Consider the following 27,366-nt stretch of genomic DNA (forward strand, 5'->3'; position numbering starts at 1 on the left):
CATCAGTGTAAATTAATGACACAAAGTAGTTATAACAGGTGTATGTCACCATCAGTGTAAATTAATGACATAAAGTAGTTATAACAGGTGTATGTCACCATCAGTGTAAATTAATGACATAAAGTAGTTATAACATCGCTGACTGGCAGAGTAGAAATGAAAGCCTTATATTTAGGCACCATGTAAACAACAGGGAATGTGAGTTGTGGACAGGGAGTGTGTGGTTTTGAGGGATCCAGTTACGTGGTATTAATAAAGAGTTGGAAGTGGTCTCGTGGATATGCAGATTCTCAGGCTTTTATTGAGCAGATAAAATACCATCAATCATAAAAAATAAAAAGGCGACATTCCCAGACAGCCAATAGGGCGCGGCCTTTAAAAATGAAAGCCGGCAACGTAAACCAGGGCGGTTGGACAAAAAGACGTGAAGGATGGAATGATAACAAAGTAGAACATAAAGGCCAGCAGGAGAGGGGGATGATGGGAAAAAGAAGGAGTATTTCCTCTCTGCATACTGCCCAGGGGATTTCCTCAGTGAGGCAGCAGGGGCAGTGGAGAGAGAAATATATATAGAGAGAGAGCTAGAGAGAGAGAGGTGAAGAGAGAGAGAGAGACAGAGAGAGACAGAGAGAGATAGATGAAAATAAAGACAGAGAGGTGAAGAGAGAGAGAGAGAAATGTGAAGAGAGAGAGAGGTGAAGAGAGAGAGAGAGAGAGAGAGAGGGGGGTGAAGAGAAAGAGAGAGAGAGAGAGAGGTGAAGAGAAAGAGAGGTGAAGAGAGGGGTGAAGAGAAAGAGAGAGATAAAGAGAGAGAGAGAGAGAGAGAGAGAGGTGAAGAGAGAGAGAGAGAGGTGAAGAGAAAGAGATAGCTAGAGAGATAAGGGGATATAGTGAGTGAGAGCGAGAGTTCTCCTCAGCATGTGTGGGGGCAGCAGATCAGAGCGCCCTCTACAGTCTAGATAAAGTACTCCTTCTTCTCCTCAGCATGTGTGTTGCCCTCTGCGTTGATGATAGCTGTATCAGCATCTGGCGCATCGTCCGCTCCTTTGGCCTCGTTGGTCAGGTACGTTCCTATTGGACAACAGACAGGAAGACAATATTTTGAGGTATGTTCCTATTGGACAACAAACAGGAAGACAATACGTGAGGAGACAAAAGTTTTGAAACATTTGGAAACCTGTCTTGCTCCATTGTAGTCAGTGATAATCCTGTTTTTTTTAAATGTCTTTTTTTTAACGTGATGGCCCTTCGAGGCGAATAGGAACATTGTCCCGGGACAGCTGCTTGATGATCGTCAGTGGGTTATGTCATGACGTTGGCAGTGGGGGTAGGTTTATGACAGTCATAAATACCTCTTTCCCCCTTTTTCCCTCTCCCTACTATAACTGATGTGACATAAGAAAACCCCTTGGTTAACATAGAGATTCTGAGAACATCAGAAGTGGGGGGAAATGAACTATATTCTGGTAATCCGACCAACTGAACATATGCGGTGGTACTTAAGGTATATTATGTCAGTTCGGTTGCCCTCTGACACATTCTCATCAATGATAGAATGACATAAACTCTACTGTGGAAAGTCTAAACGTCAGAGGTATCGGATTCACAGGGAATTGTTGTTTAATTCAAGTGTTTGAATATGAAATTATTGGTGAAGAGATTAAATGTAATTTTAGCTTCCAAATGAGAGATTTGGACTTTCATAACTTTTCCTCTGCTCACAGTGCCCCTGTGAAGAGACATGGGTTATAAACTTTTCAGACACACCCCTCTCCCTCCACTATAAAAGCCATTGACAAGAATATAACTTTCTGTTCCGGGACGCGAGGATGACGATCCGAGGTCAGAATGGTTCAGATAATAACTACAGAACTAAGCCAACAGCAGCATGGACTTTGATTGTGAATGGTATGAACTTTGAACTCGTATTCACTACAGAAGTGATATCTCCTAGCCGTTGAGTTAGCAACAGCCGCTACAAACGCAGGTTAGGAAGGACAGTCAGAGTATCCCGTCTACTACACACAACGTTACTCCAACGTATCCAGTGACTACCAGAGACATTCTTCAAAGGACAGAGGACTCGGGTTGGCGACACGGTCCATCTACCACCAACCTACTGAAGCGCAGCTCAGAGTAAATATTTATTGCATTTTCCTTTTTCAAATGGGCGGTAATTTAGAATGCATAAGATACTGTATTTACGATAACACAGCTTCGCCTCTGTTCCAGTCTCCCGCTCTTTCACTAAAACTCAGCCCCTTTTCTTTGTGTAACAAGCTGTCATATCTATTCCGCCCGCTAGGGACGTTTTCTGTATGACGGCACTTTGTAATCAAGTTATGATTTAATTGTATATGTGTGATTCTGTGTGATTAGTTAGGTATTTAGTAAATAAATAATTAAACCCAATTTTGTACTGCTGATTCAACTTGTTAGCCAGGATTCTTGCAGATAATCAAGGATTTACAACTTTCAGATGAGACTGAAATAAGATGACGATTAATGTTGACTGCTAGGGATGTAAAATATTACTAAATCTTTAAGAGTTTATTCGGAAGATAACAGCTCTATAAATATTATTTCGTGGTGTCCCTCTCTAGTTAATTACATTTACATGATTAGTTCAATCAGGTAATATTAATTACGGAGAAATTATTTTATAGAATAGCATGTCATAGCAATTAATCTGGCATAGTCAAAGACACGACAGTTATAAACTCTGGTCATAGTTGATCTGTTGTGTTAGTATTTGGTGTGTTACCTTCGTGCCTGGTCAGGTATACCTGGTTAGTGTAATTGGGCTATAGACACTATATAGTTGATTAGATGTGTTGGGCAGGTGTGTTACCTTTAAACCTGATATCTTGTTATAAAATGAATGGAGGTGGTCAGGTCTTAGATGTGTTGGGCAGGTGTGTTACTAAAAGGTGACCTACCTTTATGCCTGACTATGTAACTGATTATAAATAGGAGGACAAACTGGAAAGACAAAGATAATTGGTCAGGTGTTTTACATATATCAGGTGTTTCACAGGTGTTGTGTGTTACAGATACCGTCAGGTGTCCTATCTCTCTGACAGACCAGGTAACTGACTATTAAACAGTGGGTCAGGTATCCTATCTCTCTGACAGACCAGGTAACTGACTATTAAACAGTGGGTCAGGTATCCTATCTCTCTGACAGACCAGGTACCTGACTATTAAACAGTTGGTGAGGTGTCCTATCTCTCTGACAGACCAGGTACCTGACTATTAAACAGTTGGTAAGGTGTCCTATCTCTCTGACAGACCAGGTAACTGACTATTAAACAGTTGGTAAGGTGTCCTATCTCTCTGACAGACCAGGTAACTGACTATTAAACAGTTGGTAAGGTATCCTATCTCTCTGACAGACCAGGTAACTGACTATTAAACAGTTGGTAAGGTATCCTATCTCTCTGACAGACCAGGTAACTGACTATTAAACAGTTGGTAAGGTATCCTATCTCTCTGACAGACCAGGTACCTGACTATTAAACAGTTGGTGAGGTGTCCTATCTCTCTGACAGCCCAGGTAACTGACTATTAAACAGTTGGTCAGGTATCCTATCTCTCTGACAGACCAGGTACCAGACTATTAAACAGTTGGTGAGGTGTCCTATCTCTCTGACAGACCAGGTAACTGACTATTAAACAGTTGGTCAGGTATCCTATCTCTCTGACAGACCAGGTACCTGACTATTAAACAGTTGGTAAGGTGTCCTATCTCTCTGACAGACCAGGTAACTGACTATTAAACAGTGGGTCAGGTATCCTATCTCTCTGACAGACCAGGTACCTGACTATTAAACAGTTGGTAAGGTGTCCTATCTCTCTGACAGACCAGGTAACTGACTATTAAACAGTCAATAGATAGTGTTTTAGATACAGGTGGTCAGGTGTGTTACTATCAGGAGACCTGTAGTCAGGTGTGTTACTTTCAGGAGACCTGTAGTCAGGTGTGTTATTATCAGGAGACCTATAGTCAGGTGTTTTACTATCAGGAGACCTGTAGTCAGGTGTGTTATTATCAGGAGACCTGTAGTCAGGTGTGTTACTATCAGGAGACCTGTAGTCAGGTGTGTTACTCAGGAGACCTGTAGTCAGGTGTGTTACTATCAGGAGACCTGTAGTCAGGTGTGTTACTATCAGGAGACCTGTAGTCAGGTGTGTTACTATCAGGACACCTGTAGTCAGGTGTGTTACTATCAGGAGACCTGTAGTCAGGTGTGTTATTATCAGGAGACCTGTAGTCAGGTGTGTTACTATCAGGAGACCTGTAGTCAGGTGTGTTACTATCAGGAGACCTGTTGTCAGGTGTGTTACTATCAGGAGACCTGTTGTCAGGTGTGTTACTATCAGGAGACCTGTAGTCAGGTGTGTTACTATCAGGAGACCAGTAGTCAGGTGTGTTACTATCAGGAGACCTGTAGTCAGGTGTGTTACTCAGGAGACCTGTAGTCAGGTGTGTTACTATCAGGAGACCTGTAGTCAGGTGTGTTACTATCAGGAGACCTGTTGTCAGGTGTGTTACTATCAGGAGACCTGTAGTCAGGTGTGTTACTATCAGGAGACCTGTAGTCAGGTGTGTTACTATCAGGAGACCTGTAGTCAGGTGTGTTACTCAGGAGACCTGTTGTCAGGTGTGTTACTATAAGGAGACCTGTAGTCAGGTGTGTTACTCAGGAGACCTGTAGTCAGGTGTTTTACTATCAGGAGACCTGTAGTCAGGTGTGTTACTATCAGGAGACCTGTAGTCAGGTGTGTTACTATCAGGAGACCTGTAGTCAGGTGTGTTACTATCAGGAGACCTGTTGTCAGGTGTGTTATTATCAGGAGACCTGTAGTCAGGTGTGTTACTATCAGGAGACCTGTAGTCAGGTGTGTTACTATCAGGAGACCTGTAGTCAGGTGTGTTACTATCAGGAGACCTGTAGTCAGGTGTGTTACTATCAGGAGACCTATAGTCAGGTGTGTTACTCAGGAGACCTCTAGTCAGGTGTGTTACTATCAGGAGACCTGTAGTCAGTTGTGTTACTATCAGGAGACCTGTAGTCAGGTGTGTTATTATCAGGAGACCTGTAGTCAGGTGTGTTACTATCAGGAGACCTGTAGTCAGGTGTGTTCCTATCAGGAGACCTGTAGTCAGGTGTGTTACTATCAGGAGACCTGTAGTCAGGTGTGTTACTCAGGAGACCTGTAGTCAGGTGTGTTACTATCAGGAGACCTGTAGTCAGGTGTGTTACTATCAGGAGACCTGTAGTCAGGTGTGTTACTATCAGGAGACCTGTAGTCAGGTGTGTTACTCAGGAGACCTGTAGTCAGGTGTGTTACTATCAGGAGACCTGTAGTCAGGTGTGTTACTATCAGGAGACCTGTAGTCAGGTGTGTTACTATCAGGAGACCTGTAGTCAGGTGTGTTACTATCAGGAGACCTGTAGACAGGTGTGTTACTATCAGGAGACCTGTAGTCAGGTGTGTTATTATCAGGAGACCTGTAGTCAGGTGTTTTACTATCAGGAGACCTGTAGTCAGGTGTGTTACTATCAGGAGACCTGTAGTCAGGTGTGTTACTATCAGGAGACCTGTAGTCAGGTGTGTTACTATCAGGAGACCTGTAGTCAGGTGTGTTATTATCAGGAGACCTGTAGTCAGCTGTGTTACTATCAGGAGACCTGTAGTCAGGTGTTTTACTATCAGGAGACCTGTGGTCAGGTGTGTTACTATCAGGAGACCTGTAGTCAGGTGTGTTACTATCAGGAGACCTGTAGTCAGGTGTGTTACTATCAGGAGACCTGTAGTCAGGTGTGTTACTATCAGGAGACCTGTAGTCAGGTGTGTTACTCAGGAGACCTGTAGTCAGGTGTGTTACTATCAGGAGACCTGTAGTCAGGTGTGTTACTATCAGGAGACCTGTAGTCAGGTGTGTTACTATCAGGAGACCTGTAGTCAGGTGTGTTACTATCAGGAGACCTGTAGTCAGGTGTGTTACTATCAGGAGACCTGTAGTCAGGTGTGTTACTATCAGGAGACCTGTTGTCAGGTGTGTTACTATCAGGAGACCTGTATTCAGGTGTGTTACTATCAGGAGACCTGTAGTCAGGTGTGTTACTATCAGGAGACCTGTAGTCAGGTGTGTTACTATCAGGAGACCTGTAGTCAGGTGTGTTACTATCAGGAGACCTGTAGTCAGGTGTGTTACTATCAGGAGACCTGTAGTCAGGTGTGTTACTCAGGAGACCTGTAGTCAGGTGTGTTACTATCAGGAGACCTGTAGTCAGGTGTGTTATTATCAGGAGACCTGTAGTCAGGTGTGTTACTATCAGGAGACCTGTAGTCAGGTGTTTTACTATCAGGAGACCTGTGGTCAGGTGTGTTACTATCAGGAGACCTGTAGTCAGGTGTGTTACTATCAGGAGACCTGTAGTCAGGTGTGTTACTATCAGAAGACCTGTAGTCAGGTGTGTTACTATCAGGAGACCTGTTGTCAGGTGTGTTACTATCAGGAGACCTGTATTCAGGTGTGTTACTATCAGGAGACCTGTAGTCAGGTGTGTTACTATCAGGAGACCTGTAGTCAGGTGTGTTACTATCAGGAGACCTGTAGTCAGGTGTGTTACTATCAGGAGACCTGTAGTCAGGTGTGTTACTATCAGGAGACCTGTAGTCAGGTGTGTTACTCAGGAGACCTGTAGTCAGGTGTGTTACTATCAGGAGACCTGTAGTCAGGTGTGTTATCTCTATGTGTTTTACAGGTGTTGTGTGTTACAGGTACTGTCACATGTTTTACCTTTATGCCTGGCCAGGTAGCGTCCCAAAAAGATGATTAGACACAAGGTAACGAAGACCACCACCGCCACCACTCCACCAATCAGAGCATGGTCTGGTCCGCGCTGCCCCATGGCGTTGGGATCTGGAGAGAGAGTAGGGAAGGAGATGAGGGGGAGGAGGGGGAGAGGGAGAGGAGGGAAGGAGAAGAGGGAGAGGGAGGGAGGGAGGGAGAGGGAGAGGAGGGAAGGAGAAGAGGGAGAGGAGGGGGTAAGGAGATAAGGGGAGGGATGTTGAGTTTTCTGATCTTTGTTTTATCTCTCAGATATAGGACAACTTCCTTTTGATTTTAGTATTGTCTCCGTTCTAGACTACCACTGGTCCACCTTATAGAGGCTAGACCTGCTATGCTATGATAATGGTTATCCCCACACACACCTGCATACACACAGACCTGCGTACGTACACACACACCTGCGTACGTACACACACACCTGCGTACGTACACACACACCTGCGTACAAACACACACACCTGCGTACATACACACACACCTGCGGACATACACACACACCTGCGTACATACACACACACCTGCGTACGTACACACACACCTGCGTACGTACACACACACCTGCGTACGTACACACACACCTGCGTACGTACACACACACCTGCGTACATACACACACACCTGCGTACATACACACACACCTGCGTACGTACACACACACCTGCGTACGTACACACACACCTGCGTACGTACACACACACCTGCGTACATACACACACACCTGCGTACATACACACACACCTGCGGACATACACACACACCTGCGTACATACACACACACCTACACACACACACACACACCTGCGTACGTACACATACCTGCGTACGTACACACACACCTGCGTACGTACACACACACCTGCGTACGTACACACACACCTGCGTACATACACACACACCTGCATACATACACACACACCTGCGTACATACACACACACCTGCGTACATACACACACACCTGCGTACGTACACACACACCTGCGTACGTACACACACACCTGCGTACGTACACACACACCTGCGTACATACACACACACCTGCGTACATACACACACACCTGCGTACACATACACACACCTGCGTACACACACACACACCTGCGTACATACACACACACCTGCGTACATACAAACAGACCTGCGTACATACACACACCTGCGTACATACACACACACCTGCGTACATACACACACACCTGCGTACACATACACACACCTGCGTACATACACACACACCTGCGTACATACACACACACCTGCGTACATACACACACACCTGCGTACATACACACAGACCTGCGTACATACACACACCTGCGTACATACACACACACCTGCGTACACACACACACACACCTACGTACATACACACACACCTGCGTACATACACACACACCTGCGTACATACACACACACCTGCGTACATACACACACACCTGCGTACACACACACACACACCTACGTACATACACACACACCTGCGTACATACACACACACCTGCGTACATACACACACACCTGCGTACATACACACACACCTGCGTACGTACACACACACCTGCGTACATAAACACACACCTGCGTACATACACACACACACACCTGCGTACGTACACACACACCTGCGTACATACACACACACCTGCGTACATACACACACACCTGCGTACATACACACACACCTGCGTACATACACACACACCGGCGTACATACACACACACCTGCATACATACACACACACCTGCGTACGTACACACACACCTGCGTACATAAACACACACCTGCGTACATACACACACACACACCTGCGTACGTACACACACACCTGCGTACATACACACACACCTGCGTACATACACACACACCTGCGTACATACACACACACCTGCGTACATACACACACACCTGCGTACATACACACACACACCTGCGTACGTACACACACCACCTCTACCTATGTATGTAAGTATATGGATAAAATCCGTGTGGTTCCTCCTTCTGGAAATAGTCTGTGGCACAACCTCATCCAGGCCACAGTACTTATAAAAACATGGCTAGTATGTGCTAAACAAGGTTTTTCTTGTTACGAAAGCTAATTATACAGTTTCACCGGGTCATCTAATTCACAGCTGTCACGTTCCTGACCTGTTTTCTGTTGGTTTTTGTATGTGTTAGTTGGTCAGGACGTGAGTTTGGGTGGGCAGTCTATGTTTTCTGTTTCTATGTTGGTTGGGTACCTAATATGGTTCTCAATTAGAGGCAGGTGGTGTTCATCTCCTCTGATTGAGAATCATATTAAGGTAGGTGGTGTCACATGGTTTGTTGTGGGTGGTTGTCTCCTGTGTCTGTGTTTGTCGCGCCACACGGGACTGTTTCGGTTTGTTTGTCCGTTCGTTCTTTTGTGTAGTCATTTTTCCTGTTCGCGAGTTCTTCGTTGTATGTAAGTTCGCATGTCCAGGTCTGTCTACTCCGTTTTGTTAGTTTGTTAGTTATTCAAGTGAAGTTCGTTTTCGTTCCTTGTTTAATAAATATCATGTCAAATCACAACGCTGCATTTTGGTCGAATCCCTGCTCCTCCTCTTCGGATGCTGTTACAACAGCAACAGGGGACATGTTGAAATAGGCTCTGGCTTTATTCTCGAAATTAATTCTATAAATATTGCCACTTTATTCACAACAGTATATTTAGACTTTATTAGTACCACCAACCGTCGCTGTTTATTTAACTGTCTCTTGAAGCAGAAAATACCAGTGAATGTAGAGGAAAAATCATCATGATGAGTCCAGTTATTAGTGTTATCAGGAAGAAGACTACAGACCATGTTCAGTGTTATCAGGAAGAAGACCTGACTACAGACCATGTTCAGTGTAATCAGGAAGAAGACTACAGACCATGTTCAGTGTTATCAGGAAGAAGACTACAGACCATGTTCAGTGTTATCAGGAAGAAGACTACAGACCATGTTCAGTGTTATCAGGAAGAAGACTACAGACCATGTTCAGTGTAATCAGGAAGAAGACTACAGACCATGTTCAGTGTAATCAGGAAGAAGACTACAGACCATGTTCAGTGTAATCAGGAAGAAGACTACAGACCATGTTCAGTGTTATCAGGAAGAAGACTACAGACCATGTTCAGTGGTATCAGGAAGAAGACTACAGACCATGTTCAGTGTAATCAGGAAGAAGACTACAGACCATGTTCAGTGTAATCAGGAAGAAGACTACAGACCATGTTCAGTGTCATCAGGAAGAAGACTACAGACCATGTTCAGTGTAATCAGGAATAAGACTACAGACCATGTTCAGTGTAATCAGGAAGAAGACTACAGACCATGTTCAGTGTTATCAGGAAGAAGACATGACTACAGACCACGTTCAGTGTTATCAGGAAGAAGACTACAGACCATGTTCAGTGTTATCAGGAAGAAGACTACAGACCATGTTCAGTGTTATCAGGAAGGATACTACAGACCATGTTCAGTGTTATCAGGAAGAAGACTACAGACCATGTTCAGTGTTATCAGGAAGAAGACTACAGACCATGTTCAGTGTTATCAGGAAGAAGACTACAGACCATGTTCAGTGTTATCAGGAAGAAGACTACAGACCATGTTCAGTGTTATCAGGAAGAAGACTACAGACCATGTTCAGTGTTATCAGGAAGAAGACCTGACTATTTTAGACCAGAGTGCTGCTCTTTAGTCAAAAGAAGTGCACTATATAGGGAATAGGGTGCCGTAGGGCTCTGGTCTAAAGTAGTGCACTATGTAGTGTGCCATTTGTTAGGTGCCCTTCCCGCTACTCTACAGAGGCTTTCTCTCATGTATCCTAGCTTTTGACCTATGCCCTAGTTTCTGTCCTATGTCCTGTTTTTAACCTGTTATGGCTGCAAGGGAAATTATTGAGTAGCCAGAAAAAAGGTGCCCATTTCAAACGGCCTCGTACTCAATTCTTGCTCGTACAATATGCATATTATTTATTACCTTTGGATATAAAACACCTTCTAGTTTCTAAAACAGGTTTAATTATTTCTCTAAGTGAAACATAACTCTTTTTACAGCCCATTTTCTGGAAAAAGTGAATTTTCCAAGAAGCTATGTCTCTCTTCAAGATACTCTCTATAAAAGGCCTTGGCACTTGGGACTGTACAAACACGTCACACATCTTCCCCTGGTTGTCATGCGGAAGTGAGAGAAAAAAGGACTTGATTATCTCTGTCAGGGACTGAAAGGAACCTCTTTGAGTGATAAGTGCGCACTTTATAATTTTTTCTGGGCGCGAAGTAGGAACTGGACCGCGCTCCTGGAAAACACTCGTTATAGGTGAATATGACCTCCAGCTTCGATTTTCTTTGATACATGTCACAAAATCATCCTAAAGTATGTTTTTTCAATATACTTTAATTATATTATTGAAATTTATTCTGGACTTTAGACGTGATGCGACGCAAGAATTTTGTCAAGACGGAGAGGTTAGCATGGCATGGCCAGTGTGTCATGCTAATTCAACAGGGACATCGTTCGTTCTAGGTCCAAATGAACACGGTTCTGAACAAAGGACCCTTTGGAGAACATTCTGATGGAAAATCAACAAAGATAAGGACCCAATTTGGGATGCTTTTTCATATATCTGTCGAACTGTGCTATCGCTAGCGTTTGACTAGAATCAATGCTGCTGTGTGCTAGCTATTGTAGTAAGCTAATATAACGATATATTGTGTTTTCGCTGTAAAACACTTCAGAAATCGGAAATATTGTCTGTATTCACAAGATCTTTCTCTTTCATTAGCTATCCACCATATATTTTTCTGAAATCTTTTCTGATGTGAAATTAGAAGTAGACGTTGGTGTCTGTTTTCTCTGGCTACTGCCGTGCGATTTCTTACTGTAGCTATGATGGTAGCAGTAATGTAAAACTGATTTATAGCTAAAATATGCATTTTTTTTGAACAAAACATAGATTTATTGTGTAACATGTTATAGGACTGTCATCTGAGGGAGTTTTTTCTAGGTTATTTAGGTTAGTTCTAGGTTAGTTAGGTTGGCTTTGCATGCTAGCTGCATGCTAGCTGCATGCTACCGGTGCTGTGAAAAATATGTCTCTCTTTTTGTATTTGGTGGTGAGCTAACATGAATATATGTGGTGTTTTCGCTGTAAAACATTTAAAGAATCTGAAATATTGTCTGTATTCACAAGATCTTTCTCTTTCATTAGCTATCCACCATATATTTCTCTGAAATGTTTTCTGAAGTGTAATAAGGTAGTTGACGTTGGTGTCTGTATTTTCTCTGGCTACTCCCGTGCGATTTCTTACTGTAACTATGATGGTAGCAGTAATGTAAAACTGATTTATAGCTAAAATATGCATTTTTTTTGAACAAAACATAGATTTATTGTGTAACATGTTATAGGACTGTCATCTGAGGTAGTTTTTTCTAGGTTATTTAGGTTGGTTCTAGGTTAGTTAGGTTGGCTTGTGCATGCTAAATGCAGCCTACTTGTGCTGTGAAAAATGTCTTTCTGTCTTTTTTTATTTGGTGGTGACCTAACATAAATATATGTGGTGTTTTCTCTGTAAAACATTTAAAAAATCGGACATGTTGGCTGGATTGACAAGATGTTTATCTTTCAAATGCTGTATTGGACTTGTTAATGTGTGAAAGTTAAATATTTTACAAAAATAGATTTTGAATTTCGCGCTCTGCACTTGGACAGGCTGTTGTCATATTGATCCCGATGTCGGGCTTGCAGCCTGAAGAAGTTAAATCCTCACAGAATGGAATGAATACTGAATATTTGATAAACTTCATCCAGCCCAGACACATCATATGTGGTTTTGTCTTCACTGACACCAAACTATAGCAGACGCATGACTCTCTGAGTAGCTCATTTCTGTGCTGAGGCATTTGGTATTTGTATGTGTGTTTGGGTGTAACAGGCCATGACAGAGAGCTGATAGGGAGCAGTCAGAGAGAACAGAGAGAACAGAGAGAACAGAGAGAACAGAGAGAACAGAGAGAACAGATGGAACAGAGAGAACAGAGAGAACAGAGGGAACAGAGAGAACAAAGAGAACAGAGAGAACAGAGGGAACAGAGGGAACATAGAGAGAACAGAGAGAACAGAGAGAACAGAGAGAACAGAGGGAACAGAGAGAACAGAGAGAACAGAGGGAACAGAGAGAACAGAGAGAACAGAGAGAACAGAGGGAACTCTCTTTCTCCTCATCTCTCCCTCTCTCTCCATCTCTCTCCTCTCTCTCTCCATCTCTCCATCCCCCCTCTCTCTCCTCTCTCTCTCCATCTCTCCATCCCCCCTCTCTCTCCTCTCTCTCTCCATCTCTCCATCCCCCCTCTCTCTCCTCTCTCTCTCCATCTCTCCATCTCCCCCTCTCTCTCCCCTCTTTCTCTCCATCTCTCCATCTCCCCCTCTCTCTCTCCTCTCTCTCTCTCCATATCTCCATCTCCCCCTCTCTCTCCCCTCTTTCTCCCCATCTCTCCATCGCCCCTCTCTCTCTCCTCTCTCTCTCCATCTCTCCATCTCCCCCTCTCTCTCTCTCTCCATCTCCACCCTCTCTCTCCTCTTTCTCTTCATCCCCCTCTCTCTCTCTCTCTTTCTCTCCATCGCTCCATCTCCCCCCCCTCTCTCTCCTCTCTCTACTTTCTCATCAACCCAGGTGGCGCAAATTCAACATTCCTCAGCTGTCCGCTCTACTGACCAAGCAAGACCACAGCAGCGTGACCACAGTGTGTGAGTGTGTGACAGCCAGGGCATTCGGACCGTGGAGGGTTTTGGAGCAATACAAAGCCTGCTGCTTACCTGTTTAGAGAGAGGGCTGGGGTAGAGAGAGAGAGAGAGAGAGAGAGAGAGAGAGAGAGAGAGAGAGAGAGAGAGAGAGAGAGAGAGAGAGAGAGAGAGAGAGAGAGAGAGAGAGAGAGAGAGAGAGAGAGAGAGAGAGAGAGAGAGAGAGAGAGAGAGAGAGAGAGAGAGAGAGAGAGAGAGAGAGAGAGAGAGAGAGAGAGAGAGAGCTAGAGAGAGACTAGAGAGAGAGAGAGAGACTAGAGAGAGAGAGAGAGAGACTAGAGAGAGAGAGAGAGACTAGAGAGAGAGAGAGAGAGACTAGAGAGAGAGAGACTAGAGAGAGAGAGAATAGAGAGAGACTAGAGAGAGAGAGAGAGAGACTAGAGAGAGACTAGAGAGAGAATAGAGAGAGACTAGAGAGAGAATAGAGAGAGAGAGAATAGAGAGAGGACAGACAGAGAGAGCGAGAGAGAGAATAGAGAGAGGACAGACAGAGAGAGAGAGAGAGAGAATAGAGAGAGGACAGACAGAGAGAGAGAGAGAGAGAATAGAGAGAGGACAGACAGAGAGAGAGAGAGAGAGAATAGAGAGAGGACAGACAGAGAGAGAGAGAACAGAGAATAGAGAGAGGACAGACAGAGAGAGAGAGAGAGAGAATAGAGAGAGGACAGACAGAGAGAGAGAGAACAGAGAGAGAACAGAGAGAGAAGTCATGCAGAGGAACTGCTCCTGACTTGTTATAACTTTTTGGTTGTTAAGAGCGAGATTGACACGATTCAATTAGCAAAAAATTTATAGGTAATCAAATTGTACAACTGAAGATCAACAAAGGAGGAAAAAATTGACAGAGAGTGAGTTAAAAGACCAATCTTCATCGTGGTAGCTAGCCAAATTCAAATCGGTCAGCTAGCTTAACGTCTAGCTCTAACTGTTTACTGGTGGTAACCATAGCAACATGGCCACTGCGCTAGCAGCGTTAGCAGCGACAGAAACTGAGAGACTTTCCCCACTTTTTTTTGAATACCCAGCAGAAATCAAATCAGAGAAAGTAAGAATCAATTTTAAACACAGAATTCTGAGGGAGAACCCAGAAACTTTGTTTGCCGACTGCTCACAAAACAGGACTGTTACAAACCTGTTATTTTACACAGACCACACTACTGCCTGGCATACAGCTGTAACCAGGCATTTCAGCTATACCACGAAGAAAGGCATCTGCAAGGGAAGGCAAATCCACATTTTTGAGGACAGTGATAAGGACCAGGAAAACAGGTTTCTGACGGTAAACATGTATCAGAACGGTACTGTCATGGTCCAGGGCATAAAGACCAGCACTGTCATGGTCCAGGGCAGTGAGGCTGCACTCAGCTCTGTTGTGCAGGACTTCCCCACCCTAACGAAGATAGCGGAAAACAACAAAGACAAGGACAGCACCCCGACCTCTCCCCTCACCTCAGGCACCCCAACAGCAGGGCCATCCTCCCCCCTGCCTGCCTACAACCACCAGAGCCAAGACTGACTACCATCAGCCTGTTGAGAGACAGGCTGGCTGTGATAGAGGTATGGGTTACTGAGCTGAAGGAGCAGCTCCCCAGCTACACCACCTCCAGCCCAGACACAGAGCTTCTACAGGACCAGATCAACCAGTGCAGGACCCAGCTGAAGAACTCTGTCCAGGAGCTGAGAGAGAGCCTTACCACAGCGCTGGAGGAGGTAAAGGCCACCATGAGGAGAGAGCTGGTGCAGGTAAAGGAGGAGATGGCAAAGGAGTTGTCTGTCATTAAGAGGGTGCTACAGCACAGAGAACAGACTGTAGAGACTCATAGAGAGAAACTGCAGCCCCTCACCACCCCTAACACCCCCACTGACCCACCTTTACCCACAACCCCCCCCCATACCGACAACACTTTACCCACACCCCCAGTCAACAAGGAGGCTCACATGGAGACACCTACTACAGAGAGAAGAACTCTGGCCCCCCCTGACACACCCCAACACACCCCTCCATGTACACAGGCCCTGTGTACTCCAGCCCCAGACCGTAAACGCACTAATCTGGTAAAACCCGCTGAGGTGACCATCCTCATTGACTCAAATGGGAAGTTCCTCCAAGAAGATAAACTCTTCCCACAACACAAGGTGCGCAAAATATGGTGCCCAAAAACACAGGATGCACTCCACATCCTGTCCCAGCCTGACTTTGGCACACCAGGCCACATTATTATTCACACCGGCACCAACAACCTGCGAGAGGAGCAGGAGAGAGTAGGCAGGCTGGTCAACAGAGTAGCAGAGAGGGCCTCTGAGCGGTTCCCCAACTCCCACATCACCATCTCCACTCTGCTGCCCCGCAAAGACTTTCATCCCCGTACCATTCAGAAAGTCAACGCTGACATCACCAGAGGGTGTGGCATACTCCCGAACGTGCATGTTGCTCACCACCCAACAATCACCCCAGAACATCTGCACGACCACTCCCACCTGAGGAAGCAGACAGGATGTTTGCCAAGTCTCTAAAGGACGTGGCACTTGGTAGACAAACACCCCATGATGTACTGGACAGAGCCCCACCCAGAGACCCCTACCAGACCACTGCACCACCAAGGAGCCCCAGGCCCCTTCAACGCCACACCAGACCCAGCGCACCCCACAGGCCCCACCCACCACCAGAGCATCACCACTTCCATCGGCTTAGCCAGACCGGACCGGGCCCAGCCTACTACCCCGCACCAGACCACCACCCCTACCAGACCAGAGAGGAAGCCCCACGGCCCAGACCTGGCCCCCCTCCACTCCACAGGGCCCAACATCAGGACCAGCGCAGCTACGCAGAGGTCGTCAGAGGACAGGAGAACCCTGTGGGATTAAGGGAGATTAAACAGCTCCTCCAATACATCTGCACTAAACTGCACTAAACACACACGGACGCACACGCACACGCACACGCACACACACACACACACACACACACACACACACACACACACACACACACACACACACACACACACACACACACACACACACACACACACACACACACACACACACCTATTGTACTAAAATGTACTTGTTCAATGAATAGGAATATTTATATATATAACAGAAAAAATGTTAGCTGTTATCCTGTTTATCTCGCTCTTAACAACTTAATAGTTAGTAGTTACTGTGTTTCTGACTGCTATTCTCTCTTTTGGAACATGAAATCGCTATCAGTTAGCATGTAGAACATTCAGGGCCTAAACTCATCATCCTATCAGTTAGCATGTGGAACATTCAGGGCCTAAACTCATCATCCTATCAGTTAGCATGTGGAACATTCAGGGCCTAAACTCATCAACCTATCAGTTAGCATGTGGAACATTCAGGGCCTAAACTCATCAACCTATCAGTTAGCATGTGGAACATTCAGGGCCTAAACTCATCAACCTATCAGTTAGCATGTGGAACATTCAGGGCCTAAACTCATCAACCTATCAGTTAGCATGTGGAACATTCAGGGCCTAAACTCATCAACCTATCAGTTAGCATGTGGAACATTCAGGGCCTAAACTCATCAACCTATCAGTTAGCATGTGGAACATTCAGGGCCTAAACTCATCATCCTATCAGTTAGCATGTGGAACATTCAGGGCCTAAACTCATCAACCTATCAGTTAGCATGTGGAACATTCAGGGCCTAAACTCATCATCCTATCAGTTAGCATGTGGAACATTCAGGGCCTAAACTCATCAACCTATCAGTTAGCATGTGGAACATTCAGGGCCTAAACTCATCAACCTATCAGTTAGCATGTGGAACATTCAGGGCCTAAACTCATCAACCTATCAGTTAGCATGTGGAACATTCAGGGCCTAAACTCATCAACCTTTGGACTGAAGAGTTTATCACTGGAGTTCAACAAAAATCTTAAAGATGTTGACATCATCATTCTGCAGGAGACATGGTGTAAGGCTGACATTGTCACTCACTGTCCCACAGGTTACAGAGAGGTAATTGTGCCGTCACAAAAACACAGCTCTGTCAATAGAGGCAGAGACACTGGAGGACTGATCATTTGGTACAAATCCGAACTACAACATCTAATTGATCCCCTCAAAATTGGCAAATATCACATTTGGTTAAAACTTTTAAAAAGAATTGGTACTGACAGAAAAAGATGTGTTCCTTTGCGCAATATATATCCCCCCTCAGAATCCCTGTATTACTCAGAGGAGATCTTCCCCCCCCCCTTGAGGAAGAGACGTGCCATTTCCAGGCCCAGGGAAATGTGCTCATCTGTGGGGACACAAATGCGGCACAGGAACACTACCTGATCTAACGAGCACACAGGAACACTACCTGATCTAACGAGCACACAGGAACACTACCTGATCTAACGAGCACACAGGAACACTACCTGATCTAACGAGAACACAGGAACACTACCTGATCTAACGAGCACACAGGAACACTACCTGATCTAACGAGCACACGGGAACACTACCTGATCTAACGACCACACAGGAACACTACCTGATCTAACGACCACACAGGAACACTACCTGATCTAACGACCACACAGGAACACTACCTGATCTAACGACCACACAGGAACACGACCTGATCTAACGAGCACACAGGAACACTACCTGATCTAACGAGCACACAGGAACACTACCTGATCTAACGAGAACACAGGAACACTACCTGATCTAACGAGCACACAGGAACACTACCTGATCTAACGAGCACACGGGAACACTACCTGATCTAACGAGCACACAGGAACACTACCTGATCTAACGAGAACACAGGAACACTACCTGATCTAACGAGCACACAGGAACACTACCTGATCTAACGACCACACAGGAACACTACCTGATCTAACGAGCACACAGGAACACTACCTGATCTAACGACCACACAGGAACACTACCTGATCTAACGACCACACAGGAACACTACCTGATCTAACGAGCACACAGGAACACTACCTGATCTAACGAGCACACAGGAACACTACCTGATCTAACGAGCACACAGGAACACTACCTGATCTAACGACCACACAGGAACACTACCTGATCTAACGAGCACACAGGAACACTACCTGATCTAACGAGCACACAGGAACACTACCTGATCTAACGACCACACAGGAACACTACCTGATCTAACGAGCACACAGGAACACTACCTGATCTAACGAGCACACAGGAACACTACCTGATCTAACGAGCACACAGGAACACTACCTGATCTAACGAGCACACAGGAACACTACCTGATCTAACGACCACACAGGAACACTACCTGATCTAACGAGCACACAGGAACACTACCTGATCTAACGACCACACAGGAACACTACCTGATCTAACGACCACACAGGAACACTACCTGATCTAACGAGCACACAGGAACACTACCTGATCTAACGAGCACACAGGAACACTACCTGATCTAACGAGCACACAGGAACACTACCTGATCTAACGAGCACACAGGAACACTACCTGATCTAACGACCACACAGGAACACTACCTGATCTAACGAGCACACAGGAACACTACCTGATCTAACGAGCACACAGGAACACTACCTGATCTAACGAGCACACAGGAACACTACCTGATCTAACGAGCACACAGGAACACTACCTGATCTAACGAGCACACAGGAACACTACCTGATCTAACGACCACACAGGAACACTACCTGATCTAACGAGCACACAGGAACACTACCTGATCTAACGAGCACACAGGAACACTACCTGATCTAACGAGCACACAGGAACACTACCTGATCTAACGAGCACACAGGAACACGACCTGATCTAACGAGCACACAGGAACACTACCTGATCTAACGACCACACAGGAACACTACCTGATCTAACGACCACACAGGAACACTACCTGATCTAACGAGCACACAGGAACACTACCTGATCTAACGAGCACACAGGAACACTACCTGATCTAACGAGCACACAGGAACACTACCTGATCTAACGAGCACACAGGAACACGACCTGATCTAACGAGCACACAGGAACACTACCTGATCTAACGACCACACAGGAACACTACCTGATCTAACGACCACACAGGAACACTACCTGATCTAACGAGCACACAGGAACACTACCTGATCTAACGACCACACAGGAACACTACCTGATCTAACGACCACACAGGAACACTACCTGATCTAACGAGCACACAGGAACACTACCTGATCTAACGAGAACACAGGAACACTACCTGATCTAACGAGCACACAGGAACACTACCTGATCTAACGAGCACACAGGAACACTACCTGATCTAACGAGCACACAGGAACACTACCTGATCTAACGAGCACACAGGAACACTACCTGATCTAACGAGCACACAGGAACACTACCTGATCTAACGAGCACACAGGAACACTACCTGATCTAACGAGCACACAGGAACACGACCTGATCTAACGAGCACACAGGAACACGACCTGATCTAACGAGCACACAGGAACACTACCTGATCTAACGAGCACACAGGAACACTACCTGATCTAACGAGCACACAGGAACACTACCTGATCTAACGACCACACAGGAACACTACCTGATCTAACGAGCACACAGGAACACTACCTGATCTAACGACCACACAGGAACACTACCTGATCTAACGACCACACAGGAACACTACCTGATCTAACGACCACACAGGAACACTACCTGATCTAACGAGCACACAGGAACACGACCTGATCTAACGACCACACAGGAACACTACCTGATCTAACGAGCACACAGGAACACTACCTGATCTAACGAGCACACAGGAACACTACCTGATCTAACGAGAACACAGGAACACTACCTGATCTAACGAGCACACAGGAACACTACCTGATCTAACGAGCACACAGGAACACTACCTGATCTAACGAGCACACAGGAACACTACCTGATCTAACGAGCACACAGGAACACTACCTGATCTAACGAGCACACAGGAACACTACCTGATCTAACGACCACACAGGAACACTACCTGATCTAACGAGCACACAGGAACACTACCTGATCTAACGAGCACACAGGAACACTACCTGATCTAACGAGCACACAGGAACACTACCTGATCTAACGAGCACACAGGAACACTACCTGATCTAACGAGCACACAGGAACACTACCTGATCTAACGACCACACAGGAACACTACCTGATCTAACGAGCACACAGGAACACTACCTGATCTAACGAGCACACAGGAACACTACCTGATCTAACGAGCACACAGGAACACTACCTGATCTAACGAGCACACAGGAACACGACCTGATCTAACGAGCACACAGGAACACTACCTGATCTAACGACCACACAGGAACACTACCTGATCTAACGACCACACAGGAACACTACCTGATCTAACGAGCACACAGGAACACTACCTGATCTAACGAGCACACAGGAACACTACCTGATCTAACGAGCACACAGGAACACTACCTGATCTAACGAGCACACAGGAACACGACCTGATCTAACGAGCACACAGGAACACTACCTGATCTAACGACCACACAGGAACACTACCTGATCTAACGACCACACAGGAACACTACCTGATCTAACGAGCACACAGGAACACTACCTGATCTAACGACCACACAGGAACACTACCTGATCTAACGACCACACAGGAACACTACCTGATCTAACGAGCACACAGGAACACTACCTGATCTAACGAGAACACAGGAACACTACCTGATCTAACGAGCACACAGGAACACTACCTGATCTAACGAGCACACAGGAACACTACCTGATCTAACGAGCACACAGGAACACTACCTGATCTAACGAGCACACAGGAACACTACCTGATCTAACGAGCACACAGGAACACTACCTGATCTAACGAGCACACAGGAACACTACCTGATCTAACGAGCACACAGGAACACGACCTGATCTAACGAGCACACAGGAACACGACCTGATCTAACGAGCACACAGGAACACTACCTGATCTAACGAGCACACAGGAACACTACCTGATCTAACGAGCACACAGGAACACTACCTGATCTAACGACCACACAGGAACACTACCTGATCTAACGAGCACACAGGAACACTACCTGATCTAACGACCACACAGGAACACTACCTGATCTAACGACCACACAGGAACACTACCTGATCTAACGACCACACAGGAACACTACCTGATCTAACGAGCACACAGGAACACGACCTGATCTAACGACCACACAGGAACACTACCTGATCTAACGAGCACACAGGAACACTACCTGATCTAACGAGCACACAGGAACACTACCTGATCTAACGAGAACACAGGAACACTACCTGATCTAACGAGCACACAGGAACACTACCTGATCTAACGAGCACACAGGAACACTACCTGATCTAACGAGCACACAGGAACACTACCTGATCTAACGAGCACACAGGAACACTACCTGATCTAACGACCACACAGGAACACTACCTGATCTAACGACCACACAGGAACACTACCTGATCTAACGAGCACACAGGAACACTACCTGATCTAACGAGCACACAGGAACACTACCTGATCTAACGAGCACACAGGAACACTACCTGATCTAACGAGCACACAGGAACACTACCTGATCTAACGAGCACACAGGAACACTACCTGATCTAACGAGCACACAGGAACACTACCTGATCTAACGAGCACACAGGAACACTACCTGATCTAACGAGCACACAGGAACACTACCTGATCTAACGAGCACACAGGAACACTACCTGATCTAACGAGCACACAGGAACACTACCTGATCTAACGAGCACACAGGAACACTACCTGATCTAACGACCACACAGGAACACTACCTGATCTAACGACCACACAGGAACACTACCTGATCTAACGACCACACAGGAACACTACCTGATCTAACGAGCACACAGGAACACGACCTGATCTAACGACCACACAGGAACACTACCTGATCTAACGAGCACACAGGAACACTACCTGATCTAACGAGCACACAGGAACACTACCTGATCTAACGAGAACACAGGAACACTACCTGATCTAACGAGCACACAGGAACACTACCTGATCTAACGAGCACACAGGAACACTACCTGATCTAACGAGCACACAGGAACACTACCTGATCTAACGAGCACACAGGAACACTACCTGATCTAACGAGCACACAGGAACACTACCTGATCTAACGACCACACAGGAACACTACCTGATCTAACGACCACACAGGAACACTACCTGATCTAACGACCACACCCCCCCTAATCTACCGGAACACTACCTGATCTAACGAGCACACAGGAACACTACCTGATCTAACGACCACACAGGAACACTACCTGATCTAACGACCACACAGGAACACTACCTGATCTAACGAGCACACAGGAACACTACCTGATCTAACGAGCACACAGGAACACTACCTGATCTAACGAGCACACAGGAACACTACCTGATCTAACGAGCACACAGGAACACTACCTGATCTAACGACCACACAGGAACACTACCTGATCTAACGACCACACAGGAACACTACCTGATCTAACGACCACACAGGAACACTACCTGATCTAACGAGCACACAGGAACACGACCTGATCTAACGACCACACAGGAACACTACCTGATCTAACGAGCACACAGGAACACTACCTGATCTAACGAGCACACAGGAACACTACCTGATCTAACGAGAACACAGGAACACTACCTGATCTAACGAGCACACAGGAACACTACCTGATCTAACGAGCACACAGGAACACTACCTGATCTAACGAGCACACAGGAACACTACCTGATCTAACGACCACACAGGAACACTACCTGATCTAACGACCACACAGGAACACTACCTGATCTAACGACCACACAGGAACACTACCTGATCTAACGACCACACAGGAACACTACCTGATCTAACGAGCACACAGGAACACTACCTGATCTAACGACCACACAGGAACACTACCTGATCTAACGAGCACACAGGAACACGACCTGATCTAACGAGCACACAGGAACACTACCTGATCTAACGACCACACAGGAACACTACCTGATCTAACGACCACACAGGAACACTACCTGATCTAACGACCACACAGGAACACTACCTGATCTAACGACCACACAGGAACACTACCTGATCTAACGACCACACAGGAACACTACCTGATCTAACGAGCACACAGGAACACGACCTGATCTAACGAGCACACAGGAACACTACCTGATCTAACGAGCACACAGGAACACGACCTGATCTAACGAGCACACAGGAACACTACCTGATCTAACGACCACACAGGAACACGACCTGATCTAACGACCACACAGGAACACTACCTGATCTAACGAGCACACGGGAACACTACCTGATCTAACGACCACACAGGAACACTACCTGATCTAACGAGCACACAGGAACACGACCTGATCTAACGAGAACACAGGAACACTACCTGATCTAACGAGCACACAGGAACACGACCTGATCTAACGAGCACACGAGGGGACAGCTTTATTACAGGCCATACTGTTTCTAACTGCCTTAATCTCCCCCATAGAAACAACAGTGACAGCACCGTCAACAACAACGGAAGGGATCTGTTGCAGCTCTGTAGAAGCTTGGGTCTGTACTTTGTCAATGGTAGGTTACGGGGGGACTCTTTGGGGAGATTCACCTACTGCTCACCTCTTGGCCACAGTACAGTAGACTATATGATCACAGACATTGACCCTTTCTCTCTCAGCTCATTCACTGTCAAGCCACTAACACCTCTGTCTGATCACAGCCAAATTACATTGTTCCTCAAAAGAGCAGACATGGAAACAACCACACATTCACAGCCCAGCAAGCTGTACAACATCAGACATTCATACAGATGGGCCCAAAACAGCACAGAAGAATACCAGAAAGCAACCTGGAACCAAAATATCCAAACACTCTTAGATAACTTTCTGGATACCACATTCACTCACAGTAAAGAAGGCATCAATCTAGCAGTACAAAACATCAACTATATATTCAGGCAAACGGCAAAAGAAGCACAATTGAAATTGATAAAAAACAAAACAAAAGAGATCACAGATGACAACTGGTTTGATGCAGATTGTAAAATTATAAGGAAAAAAATTAGAACACTATCCAACCAAAAGCACAGAGACCCAAATAATGGTGAATTACGCCTTCATTACTGTGAGACTTTAAAACTCTATAAACGTACACTCAGAACCAAAAAAGCCCAGTACAACAGAAAGCAGCTGACGCTAATTGAGGAGTCCATAAACACAAACAACTTCTGGCAAAATTGGAAAAAAATAAAAATATCTAAACAAGAGGAATTAGCGATACAAAATGGTGACATATGGACAACCCATTTTAAAACACTCTACAACACCGTTCAAATTGACACAAACACAGAACAACGCCAAATTCATGAGAAGTTGAATGGATTAGAAAAAGCTATAAAGGACAATCAAAATCCATTGGACTCCCCAATTACTGACTGAGCTCTATAAGAAACTTCAGGCTCTCAAATTTAAAAAGGCATGCGGACCTGATGGCATCCGAAATGAGATGCTCAAACCCACTAGTGCAAAATTTCAATTGGCTATATTAAAACTGTTTAATTTGATCCTGAGTGTAGGTTATTTCCCTGACATCTGGAATCAAGGACTCATAACCCCAATCTTTAAAAACGGAGACAAATTTGACCCTAACAATTACAGAGGCATTTGTGTGAACAGTAACCTGGGGAAGGTTTTCTGTAGTATTATAAATGTAAGAGTTCTAAACTTCCTTAATAAGCACAATGTCTTGAGTAAAAGCCAAATTGGATTTATACCAAAACATCGCACAACTGATCATATTTACACCCTACACACCCTGATAGATAAACATGTCCACCAAAATAATACCAAAATATACGCTTGCTTTATCGACTTCCAAAAAGCATTTGATTCTATTTGGCAAACAGGACTGTTCTACAAAGTTATTGAAAGTGGTGTAGGGGGTAAAACATATGACATAATTAAATCAATGTATACTGGCAATACGTGCAGCATTAAAATTGGCAAGAAAAGAACAGAATTCTTTAACCAGGGGCGGGGTCTTCGCCAGGGTTGCAATCTGAGCCCTGCACTCTTCAATATTTACATCAACGAATTGGCCACTATTCTAGAAAAATCCTCAGCCCCTGGTGTTAGTCTCCACAATTCAGAGGTTAAATGCCTACTCTTCGCAGATGACCTATGCCTGCTGTCACCCACAGCACATGGCCTACAGCAGAGCCTGGACCTGCTAGAGCAGTACTGCCAGACCTGGGCCCTGGCAGTAAACCCCAAAAAGACTAAAATAATGATTTTCCAGAGAAGATCCAGATCTCAGGGAATTAGACCAAAGTTCTCAATTGGTACAAAATATATAGAGTACTGCACACACTACAATTACTTAGGTTTAAAAATAAGCTCAACTGGACACCTTAATGAGGCAGTGAATGAACTGAGAGAGAAAGCACGCAGGGCATTCTACGCCATTAAAAAGCAAATTCAAATTGAAATACCTATTCAAATTTGGCTAAAACTAATTGAATATATCATTGAACCAATTGCACTTTATGGCAGCGAGGTGTGGGGTCCACTTGCAAAACAAGATTTCATCAAATGGGACAAACATCCCATTGAAACCCTGCATGCAGAGTTCTGTAAGATTATCCTACATGTCCAGAGGAAAACTACAAACAATGCATGCAGGGCAGAATTAGGCAAATATCCACTAATAATAAAAACTCAAAAAAGAGCAATTAAGTTTTGGAAACATCTAAAATACAGTGACCCCCTCTCATATCATTACCAAGCCCTGCAATGCCAAGAGCTGAGCAAAGAAAAGAGTCCCCTCATCCAGCTGGTCCTGGGGCTGAGTTCACAAACCTGTTCTACTAACACACTGAAGCCTCAGGACCAGAACATCCAATCAATCAGGATAAACCAAATTACAACACAGTCAAAACAAAACTATATTGCTTATTGGGAAACACAAGCACAAACACAAAGCAAAATGCAGTGCTATCTGGCCCTAAATCGACAGTACACCGTGGCTAAATATTTGACCATGGTTACTGATCAAAACCTTAGAAAAACCTTGACAAAGTACAGGCTCAGTGAGCACAGCCTTGCCATTGAGAAGGGTAGACACAGGAAAACCTGGCTCCCTGTAGAGGAAAGACTGTGCAACCACTGCTCAACAGCAGAACCTGAGACAGAGCTGCATTTCCTGACAAAATGTCAAAAATACAAAACAATTAGAGAGTGTCATTTCCCCAAATTTGAAACTCTTATTCAAGGTTTCAAAGACCTCTCTGATGAGGATAGGCTACCCGTCCTGTTGGGGGAGGACGCAGAGAGCTGTGGGTTGGCAGCGCACTACATTGCTGCCTGCCATAAGTTGAGGGACAGTGTCTGACAGACCAATCAACCTGCACATGTCCTCTACTGTATGTTTATTGTTATTGTTCAATGCATGGTTATTTTGACACTTGGTTATTGTTGTTACTGTTGTCCCGTTGACAATTTTGATTCTCTTTTTTTATATTGTAAATAAGCTTTGGCAATATGTACACTGTTAC

General features: G+C 45.3%; 1 protein-coding gene across 1 annotated transcript in view; it reads right to left on the reverse strand.

Annotated features, from left to right (window-relative positions):
* Positions 1 to 277: 277 nt before the first annotated feature.
* Positions 278 to 27,366, reverse strand: part of LOC139537961 (cell adhesion molecule 2-like) — a 654,531-nt gene continuing 627,442 nt past the window's right edge. Inside the window, exons 9-10 of the mRNA XM_071339878.1 lie at positions 6,812 to 6,934; positions 278 to 1,071 (exon numbers count right to left, since the gene is read on the reverse strand). Coding sequence (XP_071195979.1) covers positions 956 to 1,071; positions 6,812 to 6,934 — 239 coding nt within the window. The 3' untranslated portion in view covers positions 278 to 955. The remainder of the gene's footprint in view (positions 1,072 to 6,811; positions 6,935 to 27,366) is intronic.

This window comes from Salvelinus alpinus, chromosome 13 (assembly GCF_045679555.1).
Source record: "Salvelinus alpinus chromosome 13, SLU_Salpinus.1, whole genome shotgun sequence".
NCBI lineage: Eukaryota > Metazoa > Chordata > Actinopteri > Salmoniformes > Salmonidae > Salvelinus > Salvelinus alpinus.